This window comes from Oncorhynchus mykiss, chromosome 19 (genome assembly GCF_057628025.1).
Source record: "Oncorhynchus mykiss isolate SJ-2025 chromosome 19, ASM5762802v1, whole genome shotgun sequence".
In the NCBI taxonomy this organism is placed as follows: Eukaryota; Metazoa; Chordata; class Actinopteri; order Salmoniformes; family Salmonidae; genus Oncorhynchus; species Oncorhynchus mykiss.
Genome location: NC_143040.1, coordinates 20,145,642 through 20,167,031, shown reverse-complemented (window position 1 = coordinate 20,167,031; position 21,390 = coordinate 20,145,642). Strand labels below are relative to the sequence as shown.

Below are 21,390 nucleotides of genomic sequence, written 5' to 3'. Positions count from 1 at the left end.
TGGCCTTTCTTTGGAGAAGTCGGCTGTATTGGTAATGGTAGTGTATTTCTGTGAAAGGCCTCATCTGCCACACACTCTAGGTTCTTGGCAGGTACACTGCCACACGCTGTACCCGTTCCCTGAGACAACCAATCTGGACCTGCGAACAACAGTCAGAACCACCAATACAGTACAGCACCTACTAGGGAATGTGATGCCAGACAACTGATGTGATTATTCAATTAAATTAGAAGGGCTCAGTGAAAGCAGCTGAAGACTAAAGCACTGAGGCTAATTTAGTACATGGGTTTGTATCAGCTGGTCCTGCACCAGTCTGTGCTCAGATTAGATGCATACTGTAGAAGCCAGATAGAGTTTCTGGGCCAGAAAGAGAGGAGAGAGAAAAATAGAGAGCGAAAAAAAGAGAGAGCAAGAGCCAGAGAAAGAGAGGGGGAGAAAGAGAGAGCGATATCCAGAGATCTTTAAATAGTATTGGGTCAGGGTGGCAGGCCAGCGAGGTCCACAGTGGAGCAGTGCTCCTTCAGAGTAATTGATGGCACTTCCCTACACAGCAGGAGTCTGACTGACATTACAATATACTGTACTGAAAGAGACTAACTGGACCTCTCACAGGGCCCCGTCAGCCACAAGGTCAACCTCAGGCCACGGATGCACTGACCAAGACGCCAAGCAGTCAGGAACTTCAAAAGGGTTAAACTGGTGCCCTCTCTGAGAAAGACTCGTGATTATTGTTAACATATTGTGGTGATGATTAAGGCCAGGAGTCATTCCTGGTTAGGCTTCATGCTCAGGGGAAAACTCATGGTCCTAGCAATGATAGCTAGCTAGATGAAAATGAGTGGTTTGTTGTGGTTGGGTAATGGGCCAATAGAGTGGGCAGTGCAGGACGTCAACAGGCTTACCTGGGGATTTAACAGGAGACTGGCTACTGGTGGAGTAATGGATTGGTCTTCTTACTGCAGAGAGAAAGAGAGAGAGATTTGCAAAAAACAATTTAGAGGTCGAGGTTTCAATGTCCAACTTAAAGCCTCATAATCAATGTTTAACTGAGCTTAAGATAAATGTTTGGTAATTGGCCAAATGGCCTGTAGCCTGCCAAAATCCTGAAACTCTTTTTGAGGTGATTACACTAGTTAGTGTCACATGAAAATCAGTTACTCAGTCCATCACCCAATAACTGTGTGTGTGTTTGTTTGTGTGTATGTGCATGCATGTGTATACCTATGCCAGGGGACTTGATACGGCGTGAGAGTCCAGGGCTCTTGCTCCCAGCAGCCCTCGTTGGAGTAGGCGAGCGAGCAGAGTATGAGGACTTGAGCACCCGGCATTCTGTGAAGACAACACACACAGGGTTAAAACCACACAGACACCGACCTCATTTCCTATCTAGCACAATTCAATACAGTCCCCAGTGTTCCAGTCAAACTATTTTAAAACAGCTCCAGCTAGGAACTAGCTCTATAATATAATTGGCTCTCTTTGAGAAAGCATTAAGTAGGGAGTGTTCAAGAAGTTAAGAATGTTTAATTCACGCAGAGAGCGTTCCACAAAAAAAAAAATAATAAACATTTGCTTTTTCCAAACGAACACCACATGTGCAGTCATCTGTGGCTCTGTGCGCGCCATAACTCCATGAAAAATGCACAAGCTGTGGTAATTACGCTATCGTGTTTGCTGCCTGCTGCGCTGCTACCAACGCCGTTGTGTTAGTAGCGTTTCTCCAGAGGTGCGTACACCAGTTGACAAGGCTGACAGAGCTGCATGCTGGAGCAGTAGGTGTTGGGGTAACGAGGTTGGTGGTTCAACTGTTTTGGTGTTGTTGCACAGACACATAAAACAGTGGAGGCTGCTGAGGGGAGGACAGCTCATAACAATGGCTGGAACCGAGTGAATGGAATGGTATCAAACACATGGAAACCACGTGTTCAATGTATTTGATACCATTCCACTGATCCCGCTGCAGCCGCTACCACGAGCCCCGTCCTCCCCAATTAAGGTGCCACCAACCGCCTGTGATAGAGTTGTTTTAGCAGCGTTGACGACAGAGCGAGCTGCGTTCAGGAGCAGCATATGACTGGTTACTGTAATGAGACTAGTGGTTAAACTGTCTGGGTCATGTCAGATGCTGTTAATTGGGGGGTGTTACAGTGTTAGACGCTATTATGACACCATGAACACAGAGGAGGTACCAACCAGCTGTGGCCAATTGGAAACAAATTATTCCCAATAAAGTGGACGTGACCCAAGCCTGTTATTGGAGCAGACCCCAGGTGCGATTCAGTTTACTACGATGCTAGCTACTGTACCATGCAAGTTTGTAAACTTGCGGTGTTGACTTTTTATATCGTTCCCTAAACCGTGTTTGGATTTGACACTGTTCTCCACAATTGAGTCTGACAGTGCAACAGCCCCTTGGGACTCCTGTAAGACACTGTGCAAAGACTTAGCAGCTGAAAAGAGGTACCTAGAGCAAACACTTGTTTTTGAGAAGACCTAATTCTTCAAATGGAGCCTGGCAGGAGAAGTAGGACAAGGAAGCGCTAAAACAACTGAAGAACAGATTCAGCTGAAGAAACTAAACACTCATCGTTAGAACAAACAGTGTTTACACCGGTGTGTGTGTGTGTGTGTGTGTGTGTTTAAAAGATGCACTATGCAGAAATGACTGCCATTTCCTTGTTGCTAACAATCTAATAGTTTGCCTAATTTCTGTTTATGTGAAAAAACAAGCAAGTATAGTGTAGATAATCATTGTACCATCTAAACTGCTGTGACATATATTTTCAGCTGGTGTACAAAACCGAAAGTAAAAAGACACAAAAAAACGAAACTTTAAAATGGGCCATATAGAAAGAGCACATAGAACAGATCTACCGCTTCTTAGACTTGCTTTCAATGCGAGTGACAGATCTATACCTCACATTTCTTTGTGAATTTTGTCAGGTTGTCCAAAAAGTGACATATTGCAGCTTTAAATGTTATGTTACAGGGGCAACACTAAGAAATCAGGATGTAGCTAGAACCTTGGGAATAGTTTGGAGAAGTGTCTAAAATTAGCCTGTTTGGATATTATAGACAGTACATCCTGTCTCCACCTCATCTAGCACAGACGATAGGGGACTGCAGAGGAGTTGTACTGACATCGGCCTGCTTAAGATAACAATGGGCTAGCTATGAAGAGGCCATATCCTGCTGCAGTAGGGGGTATCGCTGTGGACATATTTTAAGTTATTTTCAAGAACGGCTTCTTCTCAACACAGGGATGGTACATATTCACATAATGACAGTCACTGAAGAACCCTGGAATGGAATGAACTACTACAACTACACCCTACAGAATGTGACTGCAGCAACTTTCCCCTACAGAAGGCAGGAATCTGTGTGTGTTCAGACCGATAGTCTCACACATACTGTAATCAATAGTTTCCTTCTCTTGGAGGAGAGGAATGAATTCAGACATTGAGTGATGATCACACTATGTCAGAGTCATGATTAAGTCATGATTATGTTAGAGTCATGATTAAGTCATGATTATGTTAGAGTCATCATTAAGCATCACGAGTCACCGGAACCACTTTTAGAACAATTATGAGACTCATTCAACTGAGAAAATGAACGTTCACTATTGTGTGGTTGACAGATAATTATCATGTTACACCATTCAGACACACTTCATCCTGACTTCTACTATGAAAAGGGGAAAGTGGTTTGGCATTGACATCTCTTTAGGGAAGTTACACTATACTATGAGAGACAGAAAGGAGGGGTGAGTCCAAAATGGCAACATATTCCCAATAGAGTACACTCTTCACCAGAGCCCTATGGAGGCTCTATAGGGAATAGTGTGCAATTTATAGGACCTTTATTTAACCAGGAAGTCCCATTGAGATCAGAAGACCTCTTTGCCGAGAGAGACCTGGCATGTCCCACGCACCCTATGAAGGAAAGAGGGAGGAAAGGGTTGGGACAGAGGCCATAGAAATATAGACACTAGAACAGGAATCTACACCTATTTCTATGAGAGAGACCAAGGTTTCACAACATATAGGTGATGTTAGATGTAGTGAGTCAGGCCTACCAGAAGCCTTACCACTGTGATCCAACAGGAAGTCATCCTGGGCATAGCGGTACTTCTCTGGGCCGCACGCGATGAACACGTCGTCCTCGCCGAAGAAGTCCTGGAGACAGGTGATCTGGGGAGAGGGAGAGAGGGAGGGGGGAGGGAGTGAGAGAGAGAGTGAGGGAGAGATGTGCAGAGGAAGGTAAGCTAGAAGAGGAATTATGTGTAGGTCCTTGAGTTTAGAGGAAAAACTCTGGGCACTAGTTCTATAAATATTATGGGCCCTCACATCTTCTAAAAGGTGTGTCTAATGGGGTGTACCCATACCATGCATCTCTGTGGAGAATCAACTTGTTTCCTTTGTGGAAACAGTAGCTCATCCACCATTTAATATGCAGACATAAGCCGAATGGGAATCCAATCGTTTCACACCCCATTGTACTCACTATTGCATAATCTGTGTCTGAACATCCCATTCTCCGGGACATAGTCTTTCAGATGATTCTACTAAACATCACCATTAGATTAGAGCTGGATCCCACTCTCCGGAACATAGTCTATCACCATTAGATTAGAGCTGGATCCCACTCTGGTAGAACTGGAGGAGAAGGAGGGGCCATTATTATAATACATGTCATGTTGTTGAAGGATGTGCTATTTCATTATTTTCTGCGCATCACTGTGTGTGTGTGTGTGTGTGTGTGTGTGTGTGGCTACATGCTGACGGCTCGCTCGAACAGGCCAATTAAAATCTGTCTGCGATGTGATAGCTCTTTCATGGTTGCTAAGCTCAGTGCCACAATGGACGAGGCAACACTTTACAGCTTATAGCAAAGAGCTGAGGGTCAAAACATCACAACAATAAAGTACTGCAGAGTCTAAATACACTGTCATGTGGAAATCACTGCAGCAAAGCATTTCTGTTGTGTAGGCCGTTTCTTTATCTCTCTCTCTTTCACCTTCCATCTCCATTTTGTCTTCTCTCCACCTCCAGCTTAGTGTTTTTGTCATGAATCTTGCCCTGGAGGCAGCTCTGCAGATTGGTCACTAGCTGGCACATGATTCTAAGCCTAGCCTTACGTTCATTTTGACTTGCAGCTGGCCCATCTAGCGAACATCTCTCAGTTCTGCCTCCAGGGCAAGATTCATGACAATAAACGTCAACCTGCCTTCCACCTCTCCTTTCTCTCATGTAATATCTATAGCTACCATGATTTAATCACACAAAGCAGAGGGAGTTGCGCCTACATTACTTATCCACACACACACAAGCTCCTCTGCATTACTGTGGTAGTGCATTCAGCCCAGGCAGGCAGGGAGAATCAGTGGGTGGACAGGCAGGAAGGGGATTCCTTTATCATCATCATCATCATCATCATCATCTCACCCCCACACATCCCACTCATACCCAGGGAGAGGGCAGAGAGGGTTGACTGGTTGGAGCCAGTTAGGTAGGCAGATGGGACAGCCACAGAAGCTTGGGGGTTGAGGCAGTGGAAGAGAGATGGAGAGCAGTCTGCTGGAGGACCTTCTCTCTCAGGACTGCAGATTTATACATTTCCCAACTCAAAACAGCAACAGCCATCATAACACATTGACCAAAATCCTCTTCCAATACAGATTCAAAATCTCCTCCATCCCCACACATCATTTTTAGGGCTCAGTCAGAAACTCTGTCATGCGGACTTAATACATGAATGGATGACTTGACTTGGCAGTGTGTTGTGAGGCAAAATCTAAATCAATATCCATTGGAGGCTGAGAGAGACAAACAGACAGAGACAGGAGACAGAGAGAGACAGAGAGAGACAGGAGACAGAGCGAGACAGGAGACAGACAGGAGACAGACAGGAGACAGACAGGAGACAGAGAGGACACAGACAGGAGACAGAGAGGACACAGACAGGAGACAGAGAGGAGACAGAGATAAAGAGAGACAAACAGAGACAGACAGAGACAGAGAGATAAAAAGAGACAGAGAGAGACAGAGAGCGGTGAGGTGAGAGGAGGCGTGTGTGTTTGGCAGGCAGTGGCTCTCGGGTGGCATAGCTGAAATGGCTGCCATTCCACAGCCGGGATCACTCATACTGAGCAGCTGATAACCCGGACAACCAGCCATATGTTGGCATCGTCATAGCGACGGCTTTAAGACCGGGAGCAGTAGACATTGTTGGAACACTTCAGCTGCCTTTGATCATCTTTCCCTTTGGATGCATGCCTTCACAACACATATGTAACCTACAGGTTACTGATCCTATGAGATGTGATAGTGTACATCCACCATGGATTAAGTCCAGTACCATGAGTACATTGTTAATGAAAAGGACAAAACATACGAGCTAATGTCGCTAAGCTGCTCAATGGTACTGCCAAGTATTAGTATTTTACTAGGATTCCTATTAGCTGCTGCTAACACAGTAAATACTCTTCCTGGGATCCACACCAAACACACTACAGACTCATGTAAAACATTCTAAATATGCAGACTCACAGTGACACATCAAATATTCCCAGAATCTAATGCCATAAGCATAAGCTGACATAACAGTGAAGTTCAGAACACTGCAGATCTAGGGTTAGAAAAGCCAGTAGTTTTCCATCCATCCAGGGCTGAGCTGTGTACAGTCCAGGGACAGTCTGCATTATGAGGTCACGGTGTGTGACAGCCAGCAGCCTCAGACTGCTGAGGTGGCCTTGTCACTGTGTCCCCTGCCAGTGGTGATGACACCAGCAGACAGGACAGGAGACGTTGGTGACAGTGCGGGGGGGACACTATAATGGGTACAGTACACAACACAAGCCCAACACTTTTCACTTTCACACTGACGTTTGACAATTTGACTACAGAAGAGGCACTAGTTAGTCTCTTCTGAATTCACCTTTCAGTTGTCAGAGAGGAGAGTTAATTAGACAGGGTCATTTTGTATCGCCCCTGGAAACGGTGGCCGGTTGTTTGCCACCTGGGAAACCTGTGGCCACCCCACAGTGGGGCGATGTGATTGTCCAGGAGGCTTCAGGTCTGGCCACCATTGTGGCAGGGGGAGCGGTTTATCCATTAATGCCACCACCCCCAGCCTCCCAGAGGCTGAATAGGATGACTGTAGATCACTGTGGGTCATTTAAGATGGCCTGTGGTTCCCAGGAGGCCAAGGACAGACAGAGATAAGGGGATATACTCACAGGGTTTTGGAAAGAGAGGTGAGAAAGAAGGGATAAGAGACATCTTTAAACAGGGTTGTGTACACAATGTCTGCTCCTACAGCTTGCCAGAAGAAGCACAGTCCCAATTTTGCAGATCAGATACTCTAGAGAGCTTCCTCTCTAAGTGCATACTGAGGCCACGGTACCGTCTGGGGGAATAGTAGAGAACAGATTAATAAGGCAGGATAAGGATGTCAGACCTCATAGTCCATGTTGCTGTTTGTGTTCCCTTGACGACCGCTGCCAGGATCAACAACAGCCAATGGAACACAGACTCTGTCAGGTTGAATTAGTCCTATCGGGGAGATTAATCGTTTGGGGGAGGGGGGGGGGGGGGATCTTATATCTTATGGCTGTGTGTCTTTGGGGTGTGTGTCTTTGGTGAGTGTGTGGTCATCTTATGTGTGTGTTTCTTTGGGGTGACATCTGTAACCTCAGTTTGCCTTCCCATCTCACACACTTGTTCTAATTTGGACCTTTCCTTGTTCTCTGTCTATCCCTCTCTGGTCTCCCCATCTCTCCTATTCTGCCCTGGCCGACCCAGCAACAGAGAGAAATATGGGTTGAAGACTTGGGGGGGCAAAACACACCCCCTAAAACAGCTGCTGTTGTATGAGAAAGTCAGAGCTAAAATATCTGACTTGATATTTAATTAACGACTGTTTACTAGTGGTTCAATTATGAGGTTGGCATTTAGATCGACAAGGGGATGTTCCTATGAGGATATTGATGTGAAAAATCCATCATTGTCAGGCTCATGCTGTGGGCTATAAAATAACAATTTAAACAGATTAAAACATTCAGGATGATGTTATTACTAGAAGACAGCATGTTTGGAAAACCATCAACAAAAAAGACATTGCTCATCCTAATTTCTTAATTCCATTCTTTTAGATGTGTGTGTATTGTTAGACACTCCTGTACTGTTGGAGCTAGAGAAACAAGTATTTCGCTACACTCGCAATAACATCTGCTAGATATGTGTATGCAACCAATACAATTTGATTTGACATTGATGTGAGCTAAAATATCCCTTTCACCCAATGGAGAATTGGGCTAAATTATCCCCGAAAGGGACGTGGACTCTGACTGAACTGACAGATGTGAAGGCCATTGAGCTAACAACCACTGTGGGACAGAAAGAAGCCTACCCAGCTCTCATACAGGACAAACAGAACATCACAAGACCTTTTGCGTCTTGAAACGGAGCTGGAATGGCATCACTCTTTCACAGAGAAAAAGGTACTCATCAACTGAAAAGCAAGACAGCGGTTCTCATAAAAGGTGAGAGTAGACTAGGCTACAGCTCCTGATCGTTGCTTACTTCCCTTTCCATAATGAAGGTGGTTGCGGGTCGATTAGTGGGTGTATTCTGAGGCGCTGCAGTGGGAGTGAGGATGAAAATAGAGACCCCCATTATCATCATCATCACAGGCCTGACAGCCCAATTGCTGTAATCATGGGGTGGGAGGGTGACAGTAATAAGAGCGTAAGAGGGGGTGGGACCTCCCAGAATGGAGGAGAGAGGGAGTGAAGAAAGAGGGATGGTTTGGGAGAGAGAGCTGGTTTATGAAGAAGAGAAGAGCAAGGAGGGAGGAAAAAAAGAGGGGGATAGTTTAGAAGGAGCGAGAGAGAAGGAAACTCTGTGCCTGCTGCCTTCAGCAAGGTCGCAGTAGCGTACTGCAATGCACAGTACCATGGAACAGGAGTCAGGACAGAGTGCATTGTGGGATATTGGGGTTGTCCTCACACAGGTTATCAACTATTCAGAGCCGTAGGCTACACACCATAAGCACGAACATGCAAATGAATCCTCCTCATTCCAAATGTATGATAATTGCATTCCTCTTTTTAAGACTGATGAGCTAGTTAGTTACTCCACGGTGCAGGATACGTAAACTGTTGCTTAAACTGTGAGTGGAGTGTAGACTACTGGTTAATTATTTTAGATTAGAGTGGTAACTCTCCTCCCTCATGTTAGACAACCAGCCTTTGATGAGACGGATGGAGAGGAAAAACACAGAGCTAGGGGGAGAAATTAAGCTCATCATTAGCTAGCTGCGCTGAATTAAGACTAGCGATTAGCGGCTAAACACTGTAGGCTTTTTACCAGCGCAAATTCCAGTTGGCCTCAAATCCATACGGAGGTGGCTTTTGAATAGCCTAAACCACCAAACAACTGCAAAAAGGAGCTGGCTTTAGTATTCATTAGGCCTTCCTCAGTGAGACCAGACAACGGCAGCAGAAAGCAGAAACCTTACATTCAAATCTCAGTTGAGGGAATATTAATTCTGAGAACCTTTAACAGAGCAGTACCAAATGAGTGTGTCACTGTGGATTCTCTGATACCAGACCTTTTAGATGGAAAACCACGGCAATATAACATGATACATACTTAATGAGTGGCATTTTATATTACGACACCTCAAGAAAAATGGCTATTCCTCAGTCAAGGCGAATAGCTCCGAGAACAGTGACAACAAAATCTAAATGTCAGAGAGCTTCTCGCTCCATAAAAACACTAGTATTGCTGCCTGCTGGTGAAATCCCTGTAGCTAATGACTAGCCTAACTCCCCTGTAGACAACTGAACTCTGGCACACCAGACTACAGAGAACTCAGCCCCCGACTACAGAGAACTCAGCCCAGCAGGCCTCTCTCTTACACACTCAGACAGCCAGCTGTGTTTCCCCTCTGAGATCTGAGTCACATCCCTGCGCAGTGACATGATCCTATACCATAATACGGTACACGCACTCTGATCCTATACCATAACACAGTACAACCCCTCTGATCCTATACCATAATACAGTACACGCCCTCTGATCCTATACCTAATACAGTACACCCCCACTGATCCTATACCGTAATACAGTACACCCCCTCTGATCCTATACCATAATACAGTACACGCCCTCTGATCCTATACCGTAATACAGTACACCCCCTCTGATCCTATACCCTAATACAGTACACCCCCTTTGATCCTATACCGGAATACAGTACACGCCCTCTGATCCTATACCCTAATACAGTACACCCCCTTTGATCCTATACCATAATACAGTACACGCCCTCTGATCCTATACCATTATACAGTACACCCCCACTGATCCTATACCGTAATACAGTACACGCCCTCTGATCCTATACCGTAATACAGTACACCCCCTCTGATCCTATACCCTAATACAGTACACCCCCTTTGATCCTATACCGCAATACAGTACACGCCCTCTGATCCTATACCGCAATACAGTACACGCCCTCTGATCCTATACCCTAATACAGTACACCCCCTCTGATCCTATACCGTAATACAGTACACGCCCTCTGATCCTATACCCTAATACAGTACACCCCCTCTGATCCTATACCCTAATACAGTACACCCCCTCTGATCCTATACCCTAATACAGTACACCCCCTAATACAGTACACCCCCTCTGATCCTATACCCTAATACAGTACACCCCCTTTGATCCTATACCATAATACAGTACACGCCCTCTGATCCTATACCATAATACAGTACACCCCCACTGATCCTATACCGTAATACAGTACACGCCCTCTGATCCTATACCGTAATACAGTACACCCCCTCTGATCCTATACCCTAATACAGTACACCCCCTTTGATCCTATACCGCAATACAGTACACGCCCTCTGATCCTATACCGCAATACAGTACACGCCCTCTGATCCTATACCCTAATACAGTACACCCCCTCTGATCCTATACCGTAATACAGTACACGCCCTCTGATCCTATACCCTAATACAGTACACCCCCTCTGATCCTATACCCTAATACAGTACACCCCCTCTGATCCTATACCCTAATACAGTACACCCCCTAATACAGTACACCCCCTCTGATCCTATACCCTAATACAGTACACCCCCTCTGATCCTATACTGTAATACAGTACACCCCCTCTGATCCTATACCCTAATACAGTACACCCCCTCTGATCCTATACCCTAATACAGTACACCCCCTCTGATCCTATACCCAATACAGTACACCCCTCTGATCCTATACCCTAATACAGTACACCCCCTCTGATCCTATACCCTAATACAGTACACATCATAATACAGTACACCCCCTCTGATCCTATACCCTAATACAGTACACCCCCCCTGATCCTATACCCTAATGCAGTACACCCCCTCTGATCCTATACCCTAATACAGTACACCCCCTCTGATCCTATACCGTAATACAGTACACCCCTTCTGATCCTATACCCTAATACAGTACACCCCCTCTGATCCTATACCCTAATACAGTACACCCCCTCTGATCCTATACCCTAATACAGTACACCCCCTCTGATCCTATACCCTAATACAGTACACCCCCTCTGATCCTATACCCTAATACAGTACACCCCCTCTGATCCTATACCGTAATACAGGGAGAGGAGAGGCTGCGGGGCTAAGACTAGTGCTGCAGCATGCAAAGTGAAAACATCTTCCTGCACACGCCGTACTGATTGATCTGCACACAGTCACCCACATCCCCTGCAGAGAGAGGGAGAGAGAGGGTAGCTGGCTGGATGTTGTAGTGGAGAAAATTGCTGCGTTAATAATTGATACTTCCTGAAATGCAGCGATGAGGGGGGGGATTCTAGCTTCACCGATATAAGAGAATCATTTCAAAATACAGTAAATAAAATTAAAGCATGAAATTCTACATTTACAATATGAACTAAGCAAACAGATGAGGTACTACTATAGCTACCATTCTCAGTAACATAGTAAAACATTCTTAATCCCATGTACTTTCAGTCTGAGTCATCACACCAGTCTCAAGTGTGATTCACGAATCTCAGATTTTACCCACGCCTGAGTCGTGCTCCGTTCCTCTGTTCCTCACCTCCTCTAGAATCCCTGAGCCTCCCTGCTGCCCCTCCTCCATTCCCCCTTTCTTTCACTCATCCTCTTCCTCCACTCCCACTCTCCTCCCACTAGCACGGGCTAATGATGGAGCCCAGGGGTCTATTCTACTCAGTGGTACAACATTACAGAACGTAGATGGAAATACGATTAATAGAGATGAAAATCGAGACTCATGTTTAGGGTCTCTACAATACATTTCTCGTTTGTACGTTGTGTAATGTTGAACGTTGTCGAATAAGCCTCTGATCTAGCCTCCACAATGCGATCTGTGATCTGTGTCCCGTGTGGTTGAAGTCTGACGATACTGCTTCCGCTATCAAATACTGTAGAAACACACTGGACAACACTGTCTGTCTGTTCACCTAAACATCACAGCCCTCTCCAGTCCAGCTGACAGGCCAGGGATGCACGTGTCAGACAAAACAACTCTGCCATACTCTAATGTAAAACAGGCTTACGCGCGGGCCACTAACATCAGCGTCACACAATTACATCTGTTTGGGATATTATGCACATTCATATCTACGTACAAGACATTATCCTTTGTGATACTAACCATTTTATTAGGGTAATGTACTGAGAACAGTGGGTGAATATGATCATGTGATTAAGCCTAAACAGTGTGTGGGCTGGGCTCTGGGCCTGTATTCACAAGAGTAGGATTGCTGCTATAGGATCAGTTTTAAATAAGATTAAAATGGACAGGAGGGACCGGATCCTAGATCAGCTCTACTCAAACTCTTTTGAATACGGGCCCAGATCAACTGTTGAGTTATTTCAGAGCGTAAACTATCCCAGAGTTAGCTTCACAGGGATGCTGATAAGAAGAATGGCCCCCAGCTGGTCCGGATTGGACAAACAAAACATGGTGTTGACAATGACATCACAGTCAAACAATGGGCTCCCAACCACCAGAGAAGTGCTGCACATTTTGGGCCGGCCATCAGCCACGTGCTCTCTCGCTCACTCTGTCCTCCGCCTGCTTGCTTTTTGATTGGTCTGTTGTACACTGTCTGGTTGATGGTGATGTCAGTGTCAGAGAGAAAATGGCGGTTTTGTTTTGTTGCTTACTGGATATCCTATCTAAAAACATTGACCTCTAGGGGTCTGAATATTGACTGATCTCAGGCCCTTCCTATGAAAAATCCTCTCTTTTATGAACAAGTCTTATACATGGATATATTCTTTCTACAGATTATCAGCATACACCCAATATGTTCCCCCTGTTGATGCTTATTATGGTTGAACCAAAAGATTACATGTAACAACAAAAAATAGGAAATAGGAAACAGTTTAATATATATGTGACATTGAATTAAACAATAATGTATGTTGATGCTAATATTATGTACAATATTTCCATTTCCATATGACAACAGCCTAATATATTCAATATGCTAAAAACTATTGTTTAACAGTTTCACTCAATTCATTCAAATGAAGCTAATAATTTTGACACACCCCTCACTGTCATTGGTTGCACTAATTGCACCGTTTGTCTACATAACCTGATTCAAGAATTCATAACATTACCCTGAAGAAGGCAAGGTGATGCCAAAACATTGGTGAATTACCCAATACATTACTGGGAGTTTATATATACACAGTGTGCAACTCTATTTTTATAGCTTACAATTTCTTCACCTTTATTCAGCAACTCTACATAAAATAATATTCTCTGGGTGTGTGCCAGCTCATGGTTTTTATTTGGTTTTGTTGCTTTAACGGGAATGTTGGTGGTCTTTGTATCTCTCTCTCCTGGGTAAAGGCTGACAGGGTCTGGGTGCCATCTGCCAGGAGTGGAGGGTTCTTTCTTCTCCCCCATAGTGGGCACTGCCACCAGGCACGCCGTCTACACATGAAGCCAATTTAGTTGGTCGTTTGTGGACTCCACACTGATCCATATCGATACTATCCTTCACAGAGCCACACATTTACTCAGGAAAAATTACTATCCTTCACAGAGCCACATATTTACTCAGGAAAAATTACTATCCTTCACAGAGCCACACATTTACTCAGGAAAAAATTACTATCCTTCACAGAGCCACACATTTACTCAGGAAATTAAAAGTGTCATGGGATTACCGAACAGTCACTCTCCAGAATTATCATAAACTCGCCACCCAATTGAATTTGGGCATCATGGTGGCATGCTATACTGTATGTATGGTGCATTTCTCTTCAACAATACCAAAGGTGGGAATATTTAACCCACTGTTTGTCAGATGGTGCTGTATACTAATGAGTAGGGACGCACAATATAAATCAGTGAATTTATCGGAATTGGCCGATATTAGCTAAAAATGCCAACATCGCCATCAGCCTGATGTCTAGTTTAACGCGGATGTGCAAAACCGATGTCAAAGCTGACGTACCTACCTATATAACATAGGTACATGACGTAATGACGCCAACACAGCAGTCATTTGAAAGAGTAAGAAAAAAATCATTGAGACAACAAAGGCGAAATCCATTAACGACAAGATAATGGAATTCATTGCCTTGACAATCAACCGTTCTCTGTCGTGGGTGATGTTGGCTTTCGCTGACTGGTCGAGCACCGGTACACACTACCAAGTGCGCTATATTTCAGATGTTGCCTTACAGGAGTTACACAGTAATAGCTTCACTGCTGTAAAAATAACATCGTCTCACTGCTATTAGCTTTGGGCGTGCAACATTATTCAGCCCCTTTACTTTCAGTGCAGCAAACTCTCTCCAGAAGTTCAGTGAGGATCTCTGAATGATCCAATGTTGACCTCAATGACTAATGATGATAAATACAATCCACCTGTGTGTAATCAAGTCTCCGTATAAATGCACCTGCACTGTGATAGTCTCAGAGGTCCGTTAAAAGCGCAGAGAGCATCACGAAGAACAAGGAACACACCAGGCAGGTCCGAGATACTGTTGTGAAGAAGTTTAAAGCCGGATTTGGATACAAAAAGATTTCCCAAGCTTTAAACATCCCAAGGAGCACTGTGCAAGCGATAATATTGAAATGGAAGGAGTATCAGACCACTGCAAATCTACCAAGACCTGGCCGTCCCTCTAAACTTTCAGCTCATACAAGGAGAAGACTGATCAGAGATGCAGCCAAGAGGCCCATGATCACTCTGGATGAACTGCAGAGATCTACAGCTGAGGTGGGGAGACTCTGTCCATAGGACAACAATCAGTCGTATATTGCACAAATCTGGCCTTTATGGAAGAGTGGCAAGACGAAAGCCATTTCTTAAAGATATCCATAAAAAGTGTCGTTTAAAGTTTGCCACAAGCCACCTGGGAGACACACCAAACATGTGGAAGAAGGTGCTCCGGTCAGATGAAACCAAAATTGAACTTTTTGGCAACAATGCAAGACGTTATGTTTGGCGTAAAAGCAACACAGCTCATCACCCTGAACACACCATCCCCACTGTCAAACATGGTGGTGGCAGCATCATGGTTTGGGCCTGCTTTTCTTCAGCAGGGATGGTTAAAATTGATGGGAAGATGGATGGAGCCAAATACAGGACCATTCTGGAAGAAAACCTGATGGAGTCTGCAAAAGACCTGAGACTGGGACGAAGATTTGTCTTCCAACAAGACAATGATCCAAAACATAAAGCAAAATCTACAATGGAATGGTTCAAAAATAAACATATCCAGGTGTTAGAATGGCCAAGTCAAAGTCCAGACCTGAATCCAATCGAGAATCTGTGGAAAGAACTGAAAACTGCTGTTCACAAATGCTCTCCATCCAACCTCACTGAGCTCGAGCTGTTTTGCAAGGAGGAATGGGAAAAAATGTCAGTCTCTCGATGTGCAAAACTGATAGAGACATACCCCAAGCGACTTACAGCTGTAATCGCAGCAAAAGGTGGCGCTACAAAGTATTAACTTAAGGGGGCTGAATAATTTTGCACGCCCAATTTTTCCGTTTTTGATTTGTTAAAAAAGTTTGAAATATCCAATATATGTCGTTCCACTTCATGATTGTGTCCCACTTGTTGTTGATTCTTCACAAAAAAATACAGTTTTATATCTTTATGTTTGAAGCCTGAAATGTGGCAAAAGGTTGCAAAGTTCAAGGGGGCCGAATACTTTCGCAAGGCACTGTACGTAAATGCCAAAAATATTACTTTTGGTCAATGTGTGTGTGTAACCTTTATTTAACTAGGCAAGTCAAATTCTTATTTACAATGACGGCCTACCCCGGCCAAAACCCGCACAACGCTGGACCAATTGTGCGCCGCCCTATGGGATTCCCAATCACGGCCGGATGTGATACAGCCTGGATTCGAACCAGGGACTGTAGTGAAGCCTCTTGGACTGAGATGCAGTGCCTTAGACCGCTGCGTCCATGTGTATTTACTATTTAACTGTACTAGAATGCTTAAAAAGGCCACAAAAAGTTTAAATATCGGTTATCGGTATTGGGTTTTTTCGTCAAGGAAAATATTTGATATCGGTATCAGCCAAAAATGTCATATCGGTGCATCACTACTAATGAGTACAGAAAATAAAAAATGTATTGTCACACACACATTCCTAGATGGCTGTTGACCTAAATGGTGCTCTGCTCTCTAATCCACACCCCCTCTAAACAACTCATGCCTAACAAGGGTGTATGTGTCTGTACCCTCTAGCTACAAGGGGAGGGGTGAAGGGGGGTTCCCCTCAACTAATCCCTATCTAACGTCAAATACCATCTCCACCAACGGCAAGAACAAACATCAGAAACGACAAGACGTCATACTCATCAATACCAATTAAATCAGACGACTAGAAACTGTAGAAACGGACAATGAATTCCAGTATGAAAGATCCACTCCAAGTCCGAGGACATCATCTTACAATAACCTAATGAGCAATACAGCATCTTCCAGTTAACGCTGCAATATGAAGCCTCCCGAGTGGCTTGTTTTGTCACAAACTGAAATAATGCAAACATTAGCAACAAGGAAATAGTGGAGCGATTTAACATAATATATAGATGTAATATATTCTAAAACAGATATTTGTTGCACTAAAACATCCCTCAGTATTGAGGTCATAAGGTCATCATGGTTAAGAGCGTATCATGCGAGGTGATGCCATGCTTTATCACGCAGGGTACAGCTCCATGCAGAAGACCACAGCCCTCCTCCCCATGGCATGCAGCTCCTTGTTGGGACCCATAGCGCCGCGAGGGCCCCATTGTCTGATCTCGGAACAGTGCCACGTGGGGGCTTTGTGATGGTTTGCACCAACAGGCTGAAAGTGATTCAGCCTTTTCATTCTTAATAATCCAATCCTGCCAAAGGGCACTCAAAAACAGCTTTCCCCATTCTATCTGAACACGCACATGCAAACACACACAGACCCTTTTGCCTCTATCCATCTAGACTGGTACATTGAGGAATAACAATTTAGAATAATAAACTAGAAATGGATGTCATTGCCAAGTATATTAACATGCAAATGAATTTGGTTGAGTTGTCAACTTTTATTTATTTTATTTTTATTTCACCTTTATTTAACCAGGTAGGCAAGTTGAGAACAAGTTCTCATTTACAACTGCGACCTGGCCAAGATAAAGCAAAGCAGTTTGACACATACAACGACACAGAGTTACACATGGAGTAAAACAAACGTACAGTCAATAATACAGTATAAACAAGTCTATATACGATGTGAGCAAATGAGGTGAGAAGGGAGGTAAAGGCAAAAAAGGCCATGGTGGCAAAGTAAATACAATATAGCAAGTAAAACACTGGAATGGTAGTTTTGCAATGGAAGAATGTGCAAAGTAGAAATAAAAATAATGGGGTGCAAAGGAGCAAAATAAATAAATTAATTAAATACAGTAGGGAAAGAAGTAGTTGTTTGGGCTAAATTATAGGTGGGCTATGTACAGGTGCAGTAATCTGTGAGCTGCTCTGACAGTTGGTGCTTAAAGCTAGTGAGGGAGATAAGTGTTTCCAGTTTCAGAGATTTTTGTAGTTCGTTCCAGTCATTGGCAGCAGAGAACTGGAAGGAGAGGCGGCCAAAGAAAGAATTGGTTTTGGGGGTGACTAGAGAGATATACCTGCTGGAGCGTGTGCTACAGGTGGGAGATGCTATGGTGACCAGCAAGCTGAGATAAGGGGGGACTTTACCTTGCAGGGTCTTGTAGATGACATGGAGCCAGTGGGTTTGGCGACGAGTATGAAGCGAGGGCCAACCAACGAGAGCGTACAGGTCGCAATGGTGGGTAGTATATGGGGCTTTGGTGACAAAACGGATGGCACTGTGATAGACTGCATCCAATTTATTGAGTAGGGTATTGGAGGCTATTTTGTAAATGACATCGCCAAAGTCGAGGATTGGTAGGATGGTCAGTTTTACAAGGGTATGTTTGGCAGCATGAGTGAAGGACGCTTTGTTGCGAAATAGGAAGCCAATCCTAGATTTAACTTTGGATTGGAGATGTTTGATATGGGTCTGGAAGGAGAGTTTACAGTCTAACCAGACACCTAAGTATTTGTAGTTGTCCACGTATTCTAAGTCAGAGCCGTCCAGAGTAGTGATGTTGGACAGGCGGGTAGGTGCAGGTAGCGATCGGTTGAAGAGCATGCATTTAGTTTTACTTGTATTTAAGAGCAATTGGAGGCCACGGAAGGAGAGTTTTATGGCATTGAAGCTTGCCTGGAGGGTAGTTAACACAGTGTCCAAAGAAGGGCCAGAAGTATACAGAATGGTGTCGTCTGCGTAGAGGTGGATCAGAGACTCACCAGCAGCAAGAGCGACCTCATTGATGTATACAGAGAAGAGAGTCGGTCCAAGAATTGAACCCTGTGGCACCCCCATAGAGACTGCCAGAGGTCCGGACAGCAGACCCTCCGATTTGACACACTGAACTCTATCAGAGAAGTAGTTGGTGAACCAGGCGAGGCAATCATTTGAGAAACCAAGGCTGTCGAGTCTGCCGATGAGGATGTGGTGATTGACAGAGTTGAAATCAAAGTGATATCCACAAAACAAATGTTCCCATGTCATTGGAGGGTGTGGGGTGGATTTAAGTTAAAAGTTGGGTGAAAAAAAAACGAGATTCCCTTACGTTGATGACTTTTTTCAAATCTAAATCAGTTTTCTACCTTGATTCAGCATCATCACATTACATTTTTGGGTGAAATGTTGTGGAAACAACATTGACTCTAGCAGTTTTTGCCCAGTGGGAAGTTCTGTAACCAGACCCCATTCATTTCATCAGCTATAGAGGAAGGACACCCATCCTAATGAGATAAAAATGGACTCTGTAGCCATGCCAACAGTGGCCCTCATCTACCGGCCCTCGGGCTCATATGGATTAAGTGACTTTGCATTGAGCCGGTTACTGCACCCTGTCATCAATGACCTCTAATACAAATCGGCACTATACTGCATTTGCACTATGGACGTACACTTCTGCAAGGCACTGTATATACTCTATACATTAGCCACGTCAGCATCCTGCCCTCGGCTTATATAGATATATCCCCTCTGTAAAAATGGTATATAGCCCCTCTGTAAAAATGGTATATAGCCCCTCTGTAAAAATGGTATATAGCCCCTCTGTAAAAATGGTATATAGCCCCTCTGTAAAAATGGTATATAGCCCCTCTGTAAAAATGGTATATAGCCCCTCTGTAAAAATGGTATATAGCCCCTCTGTAAAAATGGTATATAGCCCCTCTGTAAATTTCATATTGCCATTGTAATGAACCTGTACTTGATGTTTACTGTTCTGATATTGTATATTCTGTATGATGTCTATGTGGATTTGTGTCTGTATTCTGTTTGGATATAGTCTACTGCTGGCAGCACCTTCAGCAACACAACGGTTTACTATGCAGCAAGGCCTACATCCTCAGACTACATACATGTAAACCGTAGGACTAGCATCCTGGGCCCAGCTATCCTACATGATGTTCCCAGAGAGATGTCCATCCATCTCTAAAATTAAATATGCACAACGTTGATCTAATTAACTATCAGTCAGTCCGGACATCCTTCATTCCTGCCCCTTCATAATGGTTTGGCTCCTAGTCCCCTTCATAATGGTTTGGCTCCTAGTCCCCTTCATAATGGTTTGGCTCCTAGTCCCCTTCATAATGGTTTGGCTCCTAGTCCCCTTCATAATGGCTCGGCGTCTAGTCCCCTTCATAATGGCTCCCGTGTCTAGTCCCCTTCAGAATGGCTCCCGTGTCTAGTCCCCTTCAGAATGGCTCCCGTGTCTAGTCCCCTTCAGAATGGCTCCCGTGTCTAGTCCCCTTCAGAATGGCTCCCGTGTCTAGCCCCCTTCAGAATGGCTCCCGTGTCTAGCCCCCTTCAGAATGGCTCCCGTGTCTAGCCCCCTTCAGAATGGCTCCCGTGTCTAGCCCCCTTCAGAATGGCTCCCGTGTCTAGTCCCCTTCAGAATGGCTCCCGTGTCTAGTCCCCTTCAGAATGGCTCCCGTGTCTAGTCCCCTTCAGAATGGCTCCCGTGTCTAGTCCCCTTCAGAATGGCTCCCGTGTCTAGTCCCCTTCAGAATGGCTCCCGTGTCTAGTCCCCTTCAGAATGGCTCCCGTGTCTAGTCCCCTTCAGAATGGCTCCCGTGTCTAGTCCCCTTCAGAATGGCTCCCGTGTCTAGTCCCCTTCAGAATGGCTCCCGTGTCTAGTCCCCTTCAGAATGGCTCCCGTGTCTAGTCCCCTTCAGAATGGCTCCCGTGTCTAGTCCCCTTCAGAATGGCTCCCGTGTCTAGTCCCCTTCAGAATGGCTCCCGTGTCTAGTCCCCTTCAGAATGGCTCCCGTGTCTAGTCCCCTTCAGAATGGCTCCCGTGTCTAGTCCCCTTCAGAATGGCTCCCGTGTCTAGTCCCCTTCAGAATGGCTTGGTGTCTAGTCCCCTTCATAATGGCTTGATGTCTAGTCCCCTTCATAATGTCTCCCGTGTCTAGTCCCCTTCATAATGTCTCCCGTGTCTAGTCCCCTTCATAATGGCTTGGCTCCTAGTCCCCTTCATAATGGTTTGGCTCCTAGTCCCCTTCATAATGGCTTGGCTCCTAGTCCCCTTCATAATGGCTTGGCTCCTAGTCCCCTTCATAATGGTTTGGCCCATAGTCCCCTTCATAATGGTTTGGCTCCTAGTCCCCTTCATAATGGTTTGGCTCCTAGTCCCCTTCATAATGGTTTGGCTCCTAGTCCCCTTCATAATGGTTTGGCTCCTAGTCCCCTTCATAATGGTTTGGCTC

At 44.8% G+C, this 21,390-nt stretch overlaps 1 protein-coding gene across 5 annotated transcripts in view; it reads right to left on the bottom strand.

Moving 5' to 3' along the window:
- LOC110498649 (serine/threonine-protein kinase DCLK2) overlaps positions 1-21,390 on the bottom strand; it is a 79,674-nt gene that overhangs the window by 32,397 nt on the left and 25,887 nt on the right. For 2 of the 5 annotated variants that reach the window (XR_005037661.2, XM_036954292.2), the window contains exons 3-5: positions 4,079-4,193; positions 1,222-1,329; positions 903-956 (exon numbers count right to left, since the gene is read on the bottom strand). Coding sequence is in view for 3 of the 5 variants with exons in the window: in XM_036954292.2 (XP_036810187.2) it covers positions 903-956; positions 1,222-1,329; positions 4,079-4,193 (277 nt within the window). In the remaining 2 variants the exon portion in view is untranslated. Of the gene's footprint in view, positions 1-902; positions 957-1,221; positions 1,330-3,860; positions 3,936-4,078; positions 4,194-21,390 lie in introns of all 5 variants that reach the window. The other 3 variants (XR_016488815.1, XM_036954293.2, XM_090210428.1) reach the window with 2 other exon arrangements.